The sequence below is a fragment of the Pogona vitticeps genome, chromosome 2, assembly GCF_051106095.1.
Source record: "Pogona vitticeps strain Pit_001003342236 chromosome 2, PviZW2.1, whole genome shotgun sequence".
Lineage (NCBI taxonomy): Eukaryota > Metazoa > Chordata > Lepidosauria > Squamata > Agamidae > Pogona > Pogona vitticeps.
The window spans coordinates 230,682,086-230,700,389 of NC_135784.1; the positions used below are offsets into that span (position 1 = coordinate 230,682,086).

Sequence of the window (18,304 nt, forward strand, 5' to 3'; positions counted from 1 at the left end):
TGTAGTCTTTTCAGCTAGTGTTGCTGCTGCTAAAATCAAGGAGTATTCTGTGGAAAGTGGAAAAATCTCTGGTTGTGACACTTGGTGAATAGTGGCATTCTATATGAAAAATAAAATGGTGTGGGCATTAGAACTTGTCATTATGACACCAGATGTCTAGATTGAAGTAACACAGTGAACTGATGCCTACCAAAGACTGATGCCTATTAAAGACAGTATCTTGCAACTTTCACAGTAGAAGAAAATCAGTTGAACTGAGGACTAGTCTTCTAGATATTCTGTTGAATTTGTGGGAACCCAATTATAAATGTCAGTACAGCCAGAGCTCCTAATGATCTAGGCGCTGTCTGTTCCTCTCACAGCAAGGAACTACGCCTTCTATACTTTACCCCAAGATACACACGTTAAATTTTGCTAACAAAATTTCCTCTGAATTTAGAAGCAAGTGAGCTTTCTGTGAGATGTTAGAGGAACATAAGAAGATTTTCTGGATCAGGCGAAAGGTTTATGATAATATTAATAAACCTTTATTGGCATATAAAATAAAGATAGTCAAGTTAGTTTGTTAGATTTCTGGATTCACAGGGAGCATGAAACAAATATATTCGTCCAAGGTTAGGACTTCACCTCCTAACAACTGACCCAAGAAAAACAGCTATTTGTTCCATAATATCGACCACCTCCACTGATAACATAAAATGGACGTTGTCCAGATCAGATTTCCCCTCCAGCTCTAATAATATTGAGATGACATACTTTTTGCGACAGTCCTGATGAAGCAGACAGTGCAAGAGCATGTAAGGGTTTCCAAAGCACCCTGCTCACATGGACAATATCTTTTGAGATAAAGGGTTCCGTTATACCTACTATATGATATAGAACCAGGCATGACATTACATCTGGCCAGAGAAAAGGCCCTATGGTTTTGTGGACATTTAAGCAGCATGAGGAAAGCAGCTGGTTGTCCCATTTTACAGGGGATGTGGGGAGACAATGGGAAACAATACTTATAAGCTGTGCTCCATAATTCCTGAAACTCAGTGTCTATAATTAGCCTCTCCACTATTTGAAATGCTAGCTCTAGATGTATTCATGAAGGCTTTCACGGACGGGATCTAATGGTTGTTGCGGGTTTTTCGGGCTCTTTGGCCGTGTTCTGAAGGTTGTTCTTCCTAACGTTCCGCCAGTCTCTGTGGCCGGCATCTTCAGAGGACCGCACTCTGTGCTCTGATGTAGTTGGCTTGGGAGTGGAGTATTTATGGCTATGAGATGGGTTTTTGTCTTTTTCTGTAGATGGGTGATTAGTGTGTCTTGTTGTCGGTGTACACAACCTTCAGAACACGGCCAAAGAACCTGAAAAACCCACAACAACCACTAGCTCTAGACTTAGTGAACCTATAGATCCAGTGTTTAGGCCATTCAATTTCAGGTTTTAAAAAAGGGCAGTAGACCCAAAAGAAAGGTCGGACTGTTGCAGAAGCTGACATAATAAGCTGTCTTGGTCTCAGATATAAAACATTTTTAGCCAGAATTAAAAAGTTCTCAGCCATGCCATCATTTCCAGTGTGGATAGTCTGGTCTCAAGACAGAGTACTGAGTGAGGAACACACCTCGGTAGTCCAAATACCTCGGTAGGCTGAATACCTTACATAAGAAATGGGATTGTAGCTGTTCAATTGAGCAATCCATGGCATTTTGGCAAATTGGGATGCTATACAGAATTTGTGGGGTAATTTTAGATTTTAAAATGTGTAGGGCTGCCGGGACATGTCAGTGTTTGCCAGGGTTGTAATAAAATCAAAGTAAGGACTGCACAGAAAGCCTGCCTATATTTAAAATTGATCTGCAGCAAGGAACCCAGGAATGTTTATAGTGAAAAAGAATACCTAAATATTTATACTGTTTAGCTGTTCGATATTGGTACCAATTAGTTTCCACTATAATTGCTTCCAGGACTTAGCAAAAACTTTTAGACTTGTTATAATTCAATTGCATTTTGTTTTTGTCCAAATACTCCACACATCTATTAATCAAGCATTTCAGACCAAGACGAGTGTGAGATAAGAACAGTATCCTCCACATAAAGCAGTAGTGGAACAGAATATATCCCTAACTTGGGAGGGTGACCATCTACGTTCGCTATATAAGGAGCTAGATCATTCATAAAAAGGTTGAACAAGGGAGCAAGGATAGATCCAGCGTCATGTTCCCACAGTGGTGTAGCAGATGCCTATGAGCAGGCAGCAGACTAGGCAGTCTCTTGCTTGTGTTCCTCAACAGTGGCTATTCAGAGGCACAGTACTCTGATACTAGGAGTAATATGTAATTAACAGGGCTAGCAGCCATTGAGAGCTGTGTTCTCTATGGATATGTTTGACTCCCTTAGTATCCAAATTGGTGAGCTTCTGCATCTTGTAGAAGCACATTTCTCAGCTTAATGATAGAATCATAGAATAATTGAATTGGAAGGGGTCTATAAGGCCATAGAATCCCACCCCTTGCTCAATCCTTCATGAAGAGGTACTTCATTTTTACCTGATCTGAGTCTCCTGCTGTTCACTTCATTGCATGCCTCTGGGTATTAGTATTAAAGAGGGAGAAAAACATATTTCTATCCACTTTCTTCAGGCTATGCTTAGTTTTATATCTCTGTTACTTGCTTTTTTTCCTGAACTAAGTAGCCCAAATATTGAAACTTTTCCTTATAGAGGAGATGTCCCAAATCTTTGGCCATTTTCCTTATAGAGGAGATGTCCCAAATCTTTGGCCATTTACTCATTTCTGTAGCTCTTCCAGCATTATAATTTTCTAAGGTGCAGAGTTTAGAACTTTACACAGTATCCCAAGTCTGGTCATTTTGTAGATATGTATAGTGTTTCTTTAAAATTCTTAACAATGCCAAAGAGGAGATTTTCCTTTTTCAGAGCAGTCGCATAATATATTCAACCACAGAAGGCCCAATAGTTATACAGTGGACCCTCTACTTACGGAATTAATCCGTATTGGAGCGGTGGCTGCAGGTCAAAAAGTCTGTAGGTCGAGTCTCTATTGACCTACAATGCATTGAAAACCGATTAATCCTGTAACCGGCCGATTTTGTTCTATTTTTGTTCCATTTTGGTTTTTTTCTGGTCTGTAGGTCGATTCTCCGGCTGCAAGTTGAACCTAAATTTTGCGGCCAGAGAAGTCTGTAACTCGGAAAGTCTGTAAGTCAAGCCATCTGTAAGTCAAGGGTCCACTGTATCATGATGTGTTCATTTTTAAGAGACTTTTTAAAGTTTAGATATTTTTGTATAATATGCCAGAAGATACTGAGTTTATAGGCTATATAGGCAAAAGGCACTGTACAAAATCACCTATAGTAAAAGAAACAAAGAATAAGTACTATCTTAAAATGTGTATATTCTATGTCTGTTCACATACATCATACAGGCAGTTCTGCATTGCGCACCACTTAATGCTGGGGAACTGTTAGCAGGGTTAAATATTTGGAGATTACTACCAAATATTGTGTGGATTTCGAGCTAATAGATCCACCACTGCCATGGTATTCTCCCTCCGACAGTTGCGGGAGAAATGCAGGGAACAACAACAGCCACTCTTAGTGGCCTTCATAGACCTTACAAAAGCATTTGACTTGGTTAGCAGGGATGGCCTTTTTAAAATACTTCCGAAGATTGGATGTCCACCTCGTCTCCTTAACATCATCAGGTCCTTCCATGATGGAATGAAAGGCACTGTAGTTTTTGATGGCTCAACACCAGATCCCTTTGACATCCGAAGTGGAGTGAAATAGGGCTGTGTCTTCGCACCAACCCTTTTTGGGATCTTTTTTGCCGTCATGCTGAAGCACGTCTTTGGAACTGCAACAGGTGTCTATCTCCGGACTAGATCAGATGGAAAGCTCTTTAATCTCTCTAGATTGAGAGCAAAGACCAAAGTCCAACTGAAATGCCTGCGGGACTTCCTCTTCGCAGATGATGCAGCCATTGTTGCCCACTCTGCTGAAGACCTCCAGCAACTCATGAATCGTTTCAGCAAGGCCTGCCAAGACTTTGGACTAACAATCAGCCTGAAGAAAACACAAGTCATGGGCCAGGGCGTGGATTCACCTCCCTCTATTACCATCTCCACACAAGAATTGGAGGTTGTTCATGATTTTGTGTACCTTGGCTCAACAATCTCTGACACACACTCTCTAGATGTCGAGCTGGATAAACGCATTGGCAAAGCAACTACCATGTTCTCTAGACTCACAAATAGAGTAAGGCTCAATAAGAAGCTGACGGCACATACCAAGATCCACGTCTATAGAGCCTGTGTCCTGAGCACACTCCTGTACTGCAGTGGGTTCTGGATTCTTTGTGCACGGCAGGAGAGGAAGCTGAACACCTTCCATATGCATTGCCTCCGGCGGATTTTTGATATCACCTGGCAGGACAAAGTTCCAAATAGAGTAGTCCTAGAACGAGCTGGAATTTTCAGCATGCATACATTACTAAAACAGCGATGTCTACGTTGGCTTGGACACGTCGTGAGAATGGCTGATGGTTGGATTCCAAAGGATCTCCTGTATGGAGAATTAGTACAGGGAAATCGCCCCACAGGGAGACCACAGCTGCGATACAAGGACATCTGCAAGCGGGATCTGAAGGCCTTAGGAATAGACCTCAAGAGATGGGAAACTCTGACATCTGAGCGTTCAGCCTGGAGGCAGGCGTTGCATCACAGCCTCTCCCAATTTGAAGAGACCCTTGTCCAGCAGGCCGAGGCAAAGAGGAAGTCACAAAAGCAGCAAAACCAGGGAGCTGGACAGGGGACAGATTGGATTTGTCTTCAGTGTGGAAGAGATTATCACTCTCAAACTGGCCTTCTCAGTCACACTAGACGCTGTTCCATACAGGGCACGATACCATAGTCTCTTGAGACTGAAGGATGCCTACTACTACCAACCATTTAGTTTGGAATTCTAGAATTCAATAAGTATTTCTTGTTTAACATAAATGGATAGAAATTTTTACATGAGGTGGAGAGAAAAAACATTCAAATACTCTGATACAACATGGGGACTTACTTGGCTTGGAAGTAGACATGGAAGATTTGTATTCATCTCCCAGGGGAAACAAATATGAAGCACGGCAGCACAGTTGTCCCACCAGACTTTTCTCACCCCCCAGTACCAGCCCAGTCCACTTTCTGGGCTCCTTGGCACGCATGTGTTACTCTGCCTCTTCCTGCAGCCAACTACTCCAGTGAGGAGACAGGAAGATGAGTCTCACCAGCTGAGGAGAGAAGAGGGTCAGCGCCAGCGGGATGGACCCGATTGGCATGATGTCACCGTTGCCAGGCACTTGTGCATCAAGGAGCCTGGTAAGTGGATCGTGCTGGTTCTGGGGGGCAGAGAAGGACTGCAGGGATCCCTGTGCTTGCGGCCTTCCTATTCGTGTAGAGTTCCCATGTCTACTTGGAAGTAAACTATTTGAAAAGGACTTTGGGATTGCATGCAATTAGAAGCTAAACCTCAGTCAACAGTGTGGTGGCTAATGCAAGTTTCTTCTTGTTGTTCCTCTCTCGTCAGAAGTTGGATTTTATCATAGCTGTACTCTTTTGGATGCAGCACATGAATGCTATATTGGGTCCACACTAGTCAGGTTCCTGAAGTGATGCATTCTTCTCTGTCCTTCATTTTTTTCTTACTTATTTTACCTATGAGCTCATTTTTTTACTTATCTCTGCTCATTTCCCTTTATGTGACCCAAGTATTCTTTGTGCAGTTATATATAATATTTCTTCCTCTTCGTTCATGCACTTTAGTACCACTCTGTTGGCTATCTTTTTGATCTAACTGCCTTTTAGTATATCACAACAGATCCACATTTCAAATGCTTCTGTATTTTTATAGTTGCTGCATTACTGTGTATGATTCAGTTCCATACAGTGGAACTGAGTATACTGTACATATTGTATTGTATTGTATTGCATTGTATAAAGCAGACTCACAAAGCCAATTTTAACTTTTTGTTTCATGTTATACATAGAATGATTCCTGTTTTGTAGATTTGATTTAAAAAGTTCTTTAAAAGATCTAAGTCTTCATCTTCTGTTAGCTCTAATACGTCTACAAAAACATCTTTTGACTTTTTTTGTTAGGTTTCATGTTTTGCACATCTGTTTTTCCAGTTCAGAATCAACATGCAGCACAATTGGCTGTTGGCCCATTATCATGAAATAGATTTGTAATCATTCTACACTGTGATTTTACCCTTGACGTAAAGTATCAGATCATTATTACTATCTCTCAGTACAGTGGTGCCTCGCATTACGATGTTAATTCATTCCAGCGAAATCGCTGTAGAATGAAAACATTGTAAAGCGATTTTTAAAAGCCCATAGAAACGCATTAAAATCCGATTAATGTGTTCCTGTGGGCTTGAAATTCACCGACCAGCGAAGATCTCCATAGCGCGGCCATTTTCACTGCCCGTGCAGCGAGGAATCCATCCCAGAAAACAGCGGGCGGCCATTTTTTTAACCCGGCGGCCATTTTGAAACCACCAGTCAGCTGTGCGAAAATCGTTTTGCGATAATCGGTTAGCGAAGCAGAGAATCGATCATCGCAAAGCGAAAAAACCCCATAGGAAACATCATTTTGCGATCGCTTTTGCAATCGCAAAAACTTCGTCGTTGTGCGATTTCGTTGTAAAACAAAGCACTCGTCTTGCGAGGCACCACTGTAGTTAGCATTTTAAAAAAAGACTGCTATGCCTTGATCTTTTGATGCACATTAAGGGCATTGTGGATCTTCTCTGTTTCCTATTTGTGTACATTGTTTGGATCATTTTTCTTTAACTTCCCTAATTTTGCTTTAGATATTCTTGTGTAATTTTTATTATTTGATGCCATCATTATTCTGTTTGCATCTCTCTTTTATTAGCAATACTTGCTTAATTTTTATAATTTTTATAATTTAATTTTTTTTACATTTTTATTGATATTTAATTGTTTATTTTAAGTGTTATTAGCCACCCAGAGTGGTCAATTGATCAGATGGGTGGGATATAAGTAAGTAAGTAAGTAAGTAAGTAAGTAAGTAAGTAAGTAAGTAAGTAAGTAAGTAAGTAAGTAAGTAAACTTTTATATCTTCTTTGCATATTTTATTAAAGGATATGCAAGGATGGCATATATGTCAGCATTATATCTCATATGTCAGCATTAGGGTATGTTTTCACTGATTTTAACATGTTTTGGTACCTCTGATTAATTAGGATATAATTCCTTACAATATTTATTGTTAATATCATCTTGCAGGGATTTCCAAGTATAGAAAACTTACCTTGGTGGTAATTTGCATAGAGTGTTTGTGTCCTCAGTTTCTTTTTTATGATATTGTATCCTTCATTTTCTGCTTTATGCATGTTCCTAGTCTGTATTTTCCAGTAAAAATCTGCAGATGATTTGTGGGATTTCCTCTTATTTGGATAATCATTACCCAGTCTGAGTATGGGATTCAGTTTGTAATAGCTGAACTTATTTCTTTCATTACTTTGTAATTCCATAGTAGTGGTGTGTTTCACTGCTGCTTAAATAAAATACAATATTCCAAATTTGACTGGATCCTGGCCAGTGAATTTCACTTGCTCCAAAGAGCTGAATGTTCAGTCTTTTCATTTCTTTGACTGTATTGTGGATTTTTCTTGCTTCATACATTCTTGCTTCATACATTTTAAATTTATAATCTTAATTTGAGCCTCAAGATAATTACCAGTAGTACCCTTTGGGTATCTAAAGAGTATTGAGTATTGATCCTTTTGACATTTCTGCCTAGCCATGGCAAATGCTCTTGTAAGACATAATATGATGGTTTTCCATTGTCTTTGACATCTTGGTGTTACAGCCAACTAGGATGGCAACCATCATGCTGGCAGATTTCCATTAGAGATGGGGGTATTTGTATACGAATACCCACACACAGGTGGACATAACGAAGATCCAGCCCCCTGGGGCTGGATGGTCCACTCACTAATCCACTACTGCTGCGGGTGCCGCAGAGCCTTCCAATAGCTCCGAAGATCACATTTGGCTTGCCGCTCTTTGACGTAGCAGAGAGGCTTGTCCCGCCTCCTGCCAGGAGTGGCAAGCCAAACGTGCTCTTCAGATCCATTGGAAGGCTCTGCAGCATCCGCAGCAGTGGTGGATCAGTGAGTGGACCGTCTGGCACCAGGGGGCTGGACCTCATTATGTCCACCTGTGTGGGGGTATCTCTGATTTCCATACTGAAACCCAACCAGCATCCTTTGCTTTTGATTGATACTGATATTGCTGTTACTAAGATCAGGTGGGGTGTAAAGGTGTTCTAGTTCTTCAAGTCTCCATAGCTTTCCTGGTCAAACATCAGTAACTGCAAGTTTGTCCAGCAACCCGGTTAATTAACTACTACCTGATACTGTGCCTTGTTCAGCAAAGTCAGGCCTCTTCTATAGTTTTAAGTTGCATTAGTAGAACCGTGGTTTCCAAATCATGATGAGTAGTAAATATTTTATTCTGCACTAAGGTTACTCTATCTAGAGTCCAGTTTTGTGTATTTCATTTTTAAAATAATGTAGTCAAATGCTAATAGGTTCAGAAGAGGGTAATGGAGCACCTCAGAACTATGAGAAACAAGGTCTGTGAAAAAAACTGCGTATGTTTTGCCTAGACAATGGAAGATTTGAAGCTGGGATGATGAGAGCTTTACTCAAGTAGCTGAAGAACTGTCATGTAGAAATTGACAAGAGCTAGTTCTCTGTTACAAGGGATGGAACCACTTGTAATGACCTTAGGTTCAAGAAGGTTCAAGATTCTTTGTGGCAGAATTGGTTCAGCAATGCAGTCGGTTATTCAAGAGAGTTTGAGTTCTGCCCCTGTAGATGTCTTTAGGCAAAAGTTATTTGCTGGAGATCAGAAACAGAATTTACAAGGAATGATGCAGGTGTAGATTTTCTGTATTCTACAGCAGAGGTCCCCAACTACTGGTCTGTGGCCTGGTGCCAGTCCGTGGCCCGAACTGGACTGGGCCGTGGAGACAGACCTCCCACCCACCTCCACATGTACTCCCCCCCCGCACATCCCGTTTGTCCATGCGTGTGTGCCAGTGCCCACACAACCACTCCCCCAACCTTTTGCGCATGCTTGCAGGTGCCTGCACGAGCACCGTGTTGTTGTTTGTGCATGCACACAAGCACCTGCATGAGTGTCACACCGCCGTTTGTGGCTGCACAAGTACCCTCCCGCTCCTTGGCACATTAGTGTGTGTGTGCTCCTTCACGCATGCATGTGAGCATGAGGGGGTGCCCCGCCATCCCCAGCCAGTCTGTGGGGTTAAAAAGGTTGGGGACCCCTGTTCTATGGGATGGACTAGATGTCATATAAGGAAGTGGTCCCCAACCTTTTCCCAACCACAGACTGTTTGTGGGGATGTGGTGCGCCCACGGGGGCAGAGCTATCGCAAATGCACACAACCCGCTCACAGGGGGGGCAGATACGCTTGCAGGAGGGGGTAGGAGATCTGTGTCCGTGGCCTAATCCTGGATAGCCCATAGACCATTGCCAGGTCACAGACAGGGGGTTCGGAACCTCTGATATAAGGCATGTTCTACTCTGTGATTCCTATTAATAGAGCATGTATCATTTAGCATATCTGGCTACTTTTGCTTAAAATATTTTGTTTAAAGGTATACAACACTGAATTCTTTTTAATTGCAAAGTATCAAACTATAACTTTTATTGTTTTTAGTTCAACATTTTGTCCTTTCATATACTTCTTCATATTGTTCATTGTTTTTCTAATTAAATTGTGATTGACATGGTCTATAATATCTTTCTTCCATTATGTTGTCATGGAAACAGATGCATCTCGAGCACTTCCAGAGTTTGGAGAAGTTGAAATCTCTTCCCTACCAGATGGCACTACTTTTGAGGATATTAAGTCATTGCAGAGTCTCTATCGAGAGCACTGTGAGGTAAGGACAACTGGTTCTTTTAAGCAGAATTGGGAAGTAATTTGTTGCAAGTAACTGTTATCTATGACACATTACTTTTGAGGGTAACAAGGGCATAATAGTGTTCATTTTTTGAACTGGATAATATGACTAATAATGTCATTACTTTTTCCAGTGTAATATTATTGGGAGGGCATTTTAATGTGCGGTTGAATTTTTTATTATTGTTTATTTAAAATTTTAGGCCATTTTCTATAGATGGGTTTTTTTTAAGGTAACTAAGTAGTCTAAAAAAATAATGACATTATGTTACAAACAGTGAGTAACATATCAAACTGCCAATAATATGTTTTGTCACTTTACAGGTAATTCATTACTTTGACAGATTTTACAAGTTGCATCAAATATTACTTTAAAAGTTAACTTTCCAAGCTCTGCTTCAAAGCTGTTTGTTTTTTGACATTTAATGCTGCCAGAGCTCTCAATGTGATGTACCATAGTATGTTCTGGAATAAGCTCTGTTGCCTGAAAACCAAAATATTGCCTAGAAAACTAACAGTACACATAGCAAATTGTTTGTGTATATTTGAAAATACACACTTGTGAGCCAAAGAATTGAGAGGTGCTTTAGTTGCTCTCAGTGGCTTGCTCATATTCATTGAGATTCATTGGAACAGTATTCTATGTGCCACACAGGAGCTGCTCTGTGGTTTCCTGTATGGGTTGCTGTGCAGCATGAGAAGCTGCTATTCAGGTGATTAAAATATCTACCAAGATTTGTACAGTTGAGTTGTTAATGCCCTGATTCAGAATGTAAGCTGCCAGGTAGCCGCTGGGTGGAGAGCTGAAATAATTTTAACATATTTTAAATATCAAATATTTAAAATATTTGATAAAGTTTTTTTTATTAATCCTATCCTTTTGCATAATCCCAACATGTGGGATTGTGCGTGCACAGCCCAACAGACAGAACACATTTCACCCTCTCAAAACATGCTTAAGGGAACTTAGGCTTTGCAGGCAACTAACTTCCTCCATTCAGCTGTTGATACTAGAAAGTGAACAGTTGCCAAGAGAACAGGACACTTATCTGTAGATAAGTAGAAGATGGTGAGTGCAAGGGTGACTTGGCATCTCGTGAGAACAGCACCCTAAGCTTGTTGAAGTAGTCTTATCTGTTTATATAAGTAAAAAATGTAGGAAAGTATAGGTGCCCTCCTTATGCAGTTCATAGTTACTGGTCTCTTTGTGTTATTCTTATTTTATTTATTTTATTTTTATAGACCAGCACTTCAATTGTGATTTCAGTTCTTGTCATCTCTACGGGTCTTCTATGCAGCAGCTGATTAAATATTATATCTGGACATAAAACATACTACAATATTAGTTTTTAATCCTTCCTTTAGACTGTGAAAGTTTGCCTTTACTAAAGAATCTCAGTTTTTGCTCCCAGAAATAGCTTTCCATACCATACAGAGCTGAGCAATAAGTTCACTTATGGGACTTACAGGACTATACATTCAAATGTATAGCCATTGTGTCTGTTTGACATTATTATTTATGTCACAGTTCTAAATATATTTACTGAACGAGTCTCATATTTTCCTTTGTGAGTACGTTTAGGATTCTATTCATAGCCTTCAATATTTTATCAATTCAGATTCAATTATTTTTTAAAAAAACTGCCTGCTCTGTACTTTTAGGCAATATTGGATGTTGTAGTGAACCTTCAGTTTAGCCTAATAGAAAAATTGTGGCAGACCTTCTGGCGCTATTCTCCCTCAACAACAACCGATGGCACAACAATCACTGAACCCAGGTTAGTAATCTTCCCTCCCACCCAAGTTTGTGTCTATAGTTTAGTGTAATTTTCAAATAAAATAAAAATCTAAATTTTATATTCTTACTAGGAATGTTATCTCTCTAATTACTAGATTAAATTGCACTATATATTTATATGCATATCATCTTATTTTATAATAAGGCCCAGTTATTTTCTCATGAAATAATATCCAATCCAAAGACCATTCTTATCACTGCTGCATAAAATAGTGCTTTTGGCTAAAATTCTGGAGGTCATGTATCAGCCATTACAACACAAAGTGCTTCAGGGCGGTTGGATGCGTTTCAGACATCTCTAATGTTTTATTTAAAAAAGCTTTGAAGTCCATTGTTCTTTTTTATCTTCATGTAAATGCATTTTCATTTATTCATTTAATACATTTGTTCACACCAGCAATCTGAGTGAAATAGAAACTCGACTTCCGAAAGCAAAGCTGATTACTCTGTGCAAAAATGAGTCAATTCTGAAATGGATGTGTAACTGTGACCATGTGATGTACCAAGCTTTGGTGGAGATTCTCATTCCTGACGTCCTTAGACCTATTCCTAGTAAGTTGAATATAGATGACGTCTTGTAAGGATTTTTTTCTTCTGGTAATCTTGTGCCTACAGTACCCCCAAGGAACACATTAGGAGTTACATTAAAAACTATAGAAGCAGTGTGGGTCAAGTCATTTTTATTTACAGTGTAGAGAAATACACTTTACAATAATAAATATTGTACTTAAGATAAGATTCTAGAGTTCTGTTCTTGAAAAAATAGGCTTTAACGTGTTTATGGTATATGCATATTTGAATTGTACTTTTTCCTGCCACAGCAGTGTGTGCATTCTTTTTTTATAACAACAGAATTGTTGTGAACTTTTCCCTGCTCTGTATAATGGATTCCAAAACATTGAAGGCTCAAATGTGTGTGTCCCGTTCGTGTCAAATTCATTTTTGCATTAACTTCATCAGGATGAGGACCTAACATATAAGTGGTATGTGCCCAGTTGTATTGCATGTCAGTGATGTGTCCTCAAATTTTCAGTGGCATGTTGTTACTACTGACAGGATACTCATTTGTATTTTACCATTTCTGCAGAATTGCTTTCACATTTTTAGGGGGAACAATACCCCAGACATCTTACTGAGTATTTGAATTGAATATAGCAAGTTACTTCTGAGAGATTTACTAGGATTTGTAGGTTATCAATTTACTACTCAGTTGCACTATCAGAAATGTAGTGCAAATGTTTTCTTGATTCTTTTCATTGTTCTTGTCTTTTATTTTAGAAATGCCAGGAATGTTACAGACTCAATGTGTAATTGCAAATACTGTATTTATGCTAGCCAGCTATTATCAAATTGGTTTATTGGACGAGACTTTTCCTTTCAGGGAAAAATTATTCACATCCATGGAGTGTAGTTTGTTGTTGTTTCATGTAGAAAGCTGATTTATTCCAGATTCCAGCAAAACAATTTTTATTATAAACCATTAGATGTGTGCCAAGCATCAGAATAAATAGTTATAAATGTCTTTCCCATTACCAGTAATGGCCAGTAGTTTCACTGGGGGAAAATCTATATAACTGCACAGGCATTGTGTTCTTTCTGTGAACAATTATTTTGTAGTCTGATCAGACGTTCTCATGCCTCAAAGCTACATGTAGCAAACAACGCCATTTTCTTCTGAACTCACAATGAGTGTTGCTTGCTATTATAGTTCTTGCAAAATGTTCAGTAAACATGCAAATTTAGCTTTGCAAGAACATGTTACTGACCTTCACTTGTGAATGAGGTAGAATAAAGCATTCCTATTTACACTACATGTGGCACAACTTGAATGTTTTTCTGGAATTAAGACCCAATGTCAGTTTTATCCAGTGCATTTTTATAAAATGTGGAGCCAGTATATGCCAATAAAATATGTGAAATTTATGTATCTTTTATTATAGTAAAGTAAAAGTAATAGGTCTAAAATATTTTATTTGAAATGTATTTGACTAAATCCATTTTGCTATGATCTAGAGACTAGTTTGTGTAATAGTCTTCCCCCCAAAAATATATGATGCAGAATCATTCTTGAATGGGATTATATCATTCCAGTTTTAGTCTGAATTGTAACTGTAACTGTAACTGTCAACATGCCAGGGGATAAACATTTCCAGAAAATTCACCAGTAAGGAATTCAGTCTTTGCTTACAGTGTGGTATAGTGGATAGAGTAGATAGACTCAGGATAGGCAGATTCAGGAGACTTGGGTTCAATTCCCCACTTGCTATGGAAGCTTACTGGGATGAGAAGGTGGAACTATTAAAACCACTCCTCACTTATCTCACTTACCTTAAAAACCCTATTAAAGTTGCTGTAAGTCACCTTTGAATTGATGATGTATACAACACACAAAGAGGAAAAACAAGCTGACTCAGTGTAATTTGGGAGCGTCATAGCATTCCTACAATATATTTTTTTTGATTCCTCAGAAATAGTGAAATGAGAATTTGATATATTTTATTAAAGGCTACCAAATCCTAGTCATTTCTGTGAATACTGCAGAAAGCAAAGAAATCTTCCAAAATATGCTCATGAAGCTGGTTAACATGATAGTAAACTGGCCAGGCAAAATTCTTATTAATGTTATCTCAGAAAACAGCATCAGTCCCTTTGCACAAAGAGTGTTAAATGAAAGGTCCAAGGATCCCTCCTGTACCCTTTACAGATTTTTGAATTATATTCATGGGGAATAATCTTGTGCCACTAAAAGAGCAAAGAGGCTAATTTGCCTGTGGATTGATTGTAAATAAACAACATTTAAAATTACAGTAACTGTGTCCTCAAGATCAACAAACCGAGAGAGCAATGGTGCAGTGAATTGCTACAATGTGCAATGTTGAATCTGAAATTCATCATCTTTTGTACCCATGTGAGAGGAAATGGAATGAATAGTGATAAAGTTGGTCACATCCTATAGGTTCCATGATTATTGGGGGAGGTGAGTGGAAGCAATTTTGGCCGGCAGTGGGATCTGTTGTGCCATGTAGAAGGATTTTGAAACACAGTTTGTGGAAACTAGAATCTCTTAGGAGATGTTAGTGCTTAAGAGAGATTGAATAGAAGATAATTTGGTGCTGAAAGTGTAATTGACAATGTTTCCTAGAAAAAGTATGAGTCAACCCTCTGTGTATTTGCTGGGTGAGAGTTTAATCCTCCAGGGCATTTCACTTTCATGCTCCTATCTTAGCTCCTCTGAAGAAATAGAAATATAATATATAATGTTGTTATTACATATAAAATACTACATATAAATGGCACCAAAATTTCCCTAGTTCATTCATTTTTTATATATATATTTATTGTTTTAGTATAGTTTTACTTACCATGCAAGCCACCTTATAGGAAAATGCTGTTTTAAGCAAATTGATGAGTTTCTGGCTGAAATTTCAGGATTGGATCCAGTGAAATAGGATAAGAAAGTAAAATATTGGCCAGTATGAATTCAAAAGCAAAGATTAGTAGTAGAAGCAAAAGGAAAATAGAGCCTTTTGTTCATCTGCATGAGAAGTCAGGGAGTTCTAACGTCTGATGATACGAGTCATGTGAGTGACAACAATTAAATCTTGCAAGTGGAATAAAAAAATCAAATAGCTCTCCCTCTAGATGCTCTCATATACCGTCAAACACTGTAAATAGTTTGGATTGATTGTAAATAAATGGCACATCTATCATCAAACATCTCTATAAAATATTGAATGTCAGGATAAAGACTCTTGAGTCAAACAATTATTCTTTTTATTCATGAATAGCTTTTGTCTAGTGTTTGAACCTCAGAAATATCCCTTCCTTCCTTCCTTTGCTCCTGCCACTAAATGACTGGCATTCCACATTCTTTGCATACATATTATTCAAATTTCTTGTGTTTTTGTTTGCTTCTTGACTTCCAGGTTCATATCTTGTTTCTGTTTCTTCCGCTCCAGGAGTTCCAGTCATCTTCTTCATTCTTTAGTTCTGTAGGTCTTTGTCTCCTTCTGTTCTGACCAATTATCCTATGCTTTCATGATGTTACAAGGGAATCTGTCAGTATATTCATTTCACAAATACAGTGTTAAAAACATAACTGAAGATGCTGATATTGATGATGAGCATCATTATCCTTATAGCCAGAAACTGATGGTTCGATTATTAGAGAACATAGTTGTGGAAGTGGAGAGGGAAATTAGAAACCAAATGAATTTATTGTATTTGTGTTCACTACAGTGGTCGACTAGCCATTTTAATTTGATTTGAGAGGGGGATGTTACAAACCAAGTCAAATAGAGGTGAGAGAAGTGAGATTTCATTTTAGACTTAAGTGACAAATCACAAATGAATACATCTAAAGTGCTGACAGCACAACCACTAAGGGACATAGATGATTTTCTAAAAACAGACTAGTCTATACCAATTTTTGAAAAGTGATTTGGTGGGAAGAAGCAAACAATTACAGAAAATCCAGAAAACAATAAGCAATATATTTTTAAAATTTTCTCTACTATGTTACTATAGAGAAGCAAATCTTTTCATCACATGGATGGCTGGATTGTTCAGTTATTTGGGTACCTGTTTGTGTATCCAGTGGACAAGAATTTGGTTCCTCACTGTGTGTCCCAGGAGAAGAGCCAGCTTGTGTAGTTTTGGCAAGATGCATAGTCCCTGAGTTCCCCCAAAAGAAGCGAATAGTAAACCACTTCTGAATATACCAAGAAAACCCTGAAAAAAAGATCAAGTTGGAATTGACTTAATGTGTTGTTAATGATATTACTACTATATAAGTATTGGCTATTAAGAACCCATTCTGCATTAAAAATAAAGGTGGTCACAGAAATGTAAAAAGAAAGTCCTAAGTTCTAATTAGTAATGTTTTCATTCTTTTTAATTCTAATATCTTTCAACCATTCTGTGATAGTTAAGTTGAAAGCAGGTTAGAACTATTTTTTTCACTCCTGCATTGATAGTGACAAGATTTGCCATTTTGGGCAGCCTTAAACAATTCTTAGTTTTGTAGAACTGTTTGACTGTTTGCTTGCCTTCCTTTCAGATAAACATACACATATTTACAAACTCTTTATTCTGTTGCAAACACAAGACTAGCCATATTACTTCATTTCTTTAAAAAAATAAAATATTTATATCCTTCCTTTCAACCTCGGTAGTTTCCTGAAAGAAAATCAATTTAAAATATTTGAAATTGTTTAAGCAGCAATGTGGTATAGTGCAGTGGTCCCCAACCTTTTCCCAACTGCAGACCAGTTGGGGTGTGTGTGTGGTGCACCCGCAGGGGGGTGGAGCCCACACGCATGCATCTGCATGTCACACTCAGGGGGCGCTCACATGCATGCACACAGTACGCTCGGGGCAGAATGTGCTTGCGCGTGATGCTGCTTGGGGCGTTCATGTGCACAGCACGCATGGGATGGAATGCACTTGCACACATGCACTGAACAGTGCTCGAGGAGGGGTAGGAGATCTGTGTCCGCGCCCAGTCCTGGATAGGCTGCGGACTGCTGCTGCGTTGCGGACCGGGGGTTGGGGACCTCTGGTATAGTGGATAGAGTGTTAAACTAGGAGTCAGGAAACCTGAATTCAAATTCCACTTCAGTCATAGAAATTCACTTGTGGGGACATGACAATGGTGAACCACTCCTTGAAGATCTCACATATTTTTTTAAAAAGTTAGGGTTGCCACAGTTCAGGAACTACATGACAGCATAAATAGCCATAGTACAATAATGTATTTGGAATAAATCCAATGTTCTGATGGTGCTCACAGCAAAATTTTTGTTTCCCCAAAAATGGCTTCACGGGAGTTCCCACTCATCCAGGGCTTGCTTTGAAAGTACGCAGAAGACCTGTGGTGAAAAAAGGGTCTCCTCATTTAGGTTGCATTATCTCCTGTTATTCCACCACTGGAACATCACTTCTCACTTGACCTTCTACTTTGTATGCATTTCATTGGTCCTAATAATGATATTAAGCTGCTGGGTTTTTTTATATTTTTCTATGATTTAAGTAAAGATTGTGGCCATTTATCAGAGCGCTGCAGCTATATATAGAGTCAAACATGTAACATTAAGAGTGTAAACTGATGGTGACATGTCAACTATTGAATGACTGTTAACATTAGTGTACATTAAATACTGATTTTTAATGGGTAGGTATTAAGAAGTTATCAAATCCACATTTATAATTAAATTGAAATACTATACTTGTTACGTAAATACACTGCTGTTCTTTAAACCAATTACTGTACTTTTATTTAGTTCAGACTGTTGTATTTTGCTTAGAGGGGAGGTTGTAGTCCATGATGTAAGGAATGTGGCAAATATGTACAGTGGTGCCCCGCATACCGACGTTAATCCATTCCAGGATTAACATCGCTATCCGGAAACATCGCTATGTGGGGGGGAACCCATAGGAACGCATTAAACTCCATTAAGCGGGGCACCACTGTACAAGTGGAAGAGATC

The 18,304-nt window shown here is 38.8% G+C and overlaps 1 protein-coding gene across 2 annotated transcripts in view; it reads left to right on the forward strand.

The window, feature by feature from the left end:
• RFX3 (regulatory factor X3) overlaps nt 1-18,304 on the forward strand; it is a 250,019-nt gene that overhangs the window by 220,196 nt on the left and 11,519 nt on the right. For both annotated transcript variants that reach the window (XM_020801553.3, XM_072992158.2), the window contains 3 exons: nt 9,886-9,998; nt 11,681-11,796; nt 12,214-12,368. In XM_020801553.3, coding sequence (XP_020657212.1) covers nt 9,886-9,998; nt 11,681-11,796; nt 12,214-12,368 — 384 coding nt within the window. The remainder of the gene's footprint in view (nt 1-9,885; nt 9,999-11,680; nt 11,797-12,213; nt 12,369-18,304) is intronic.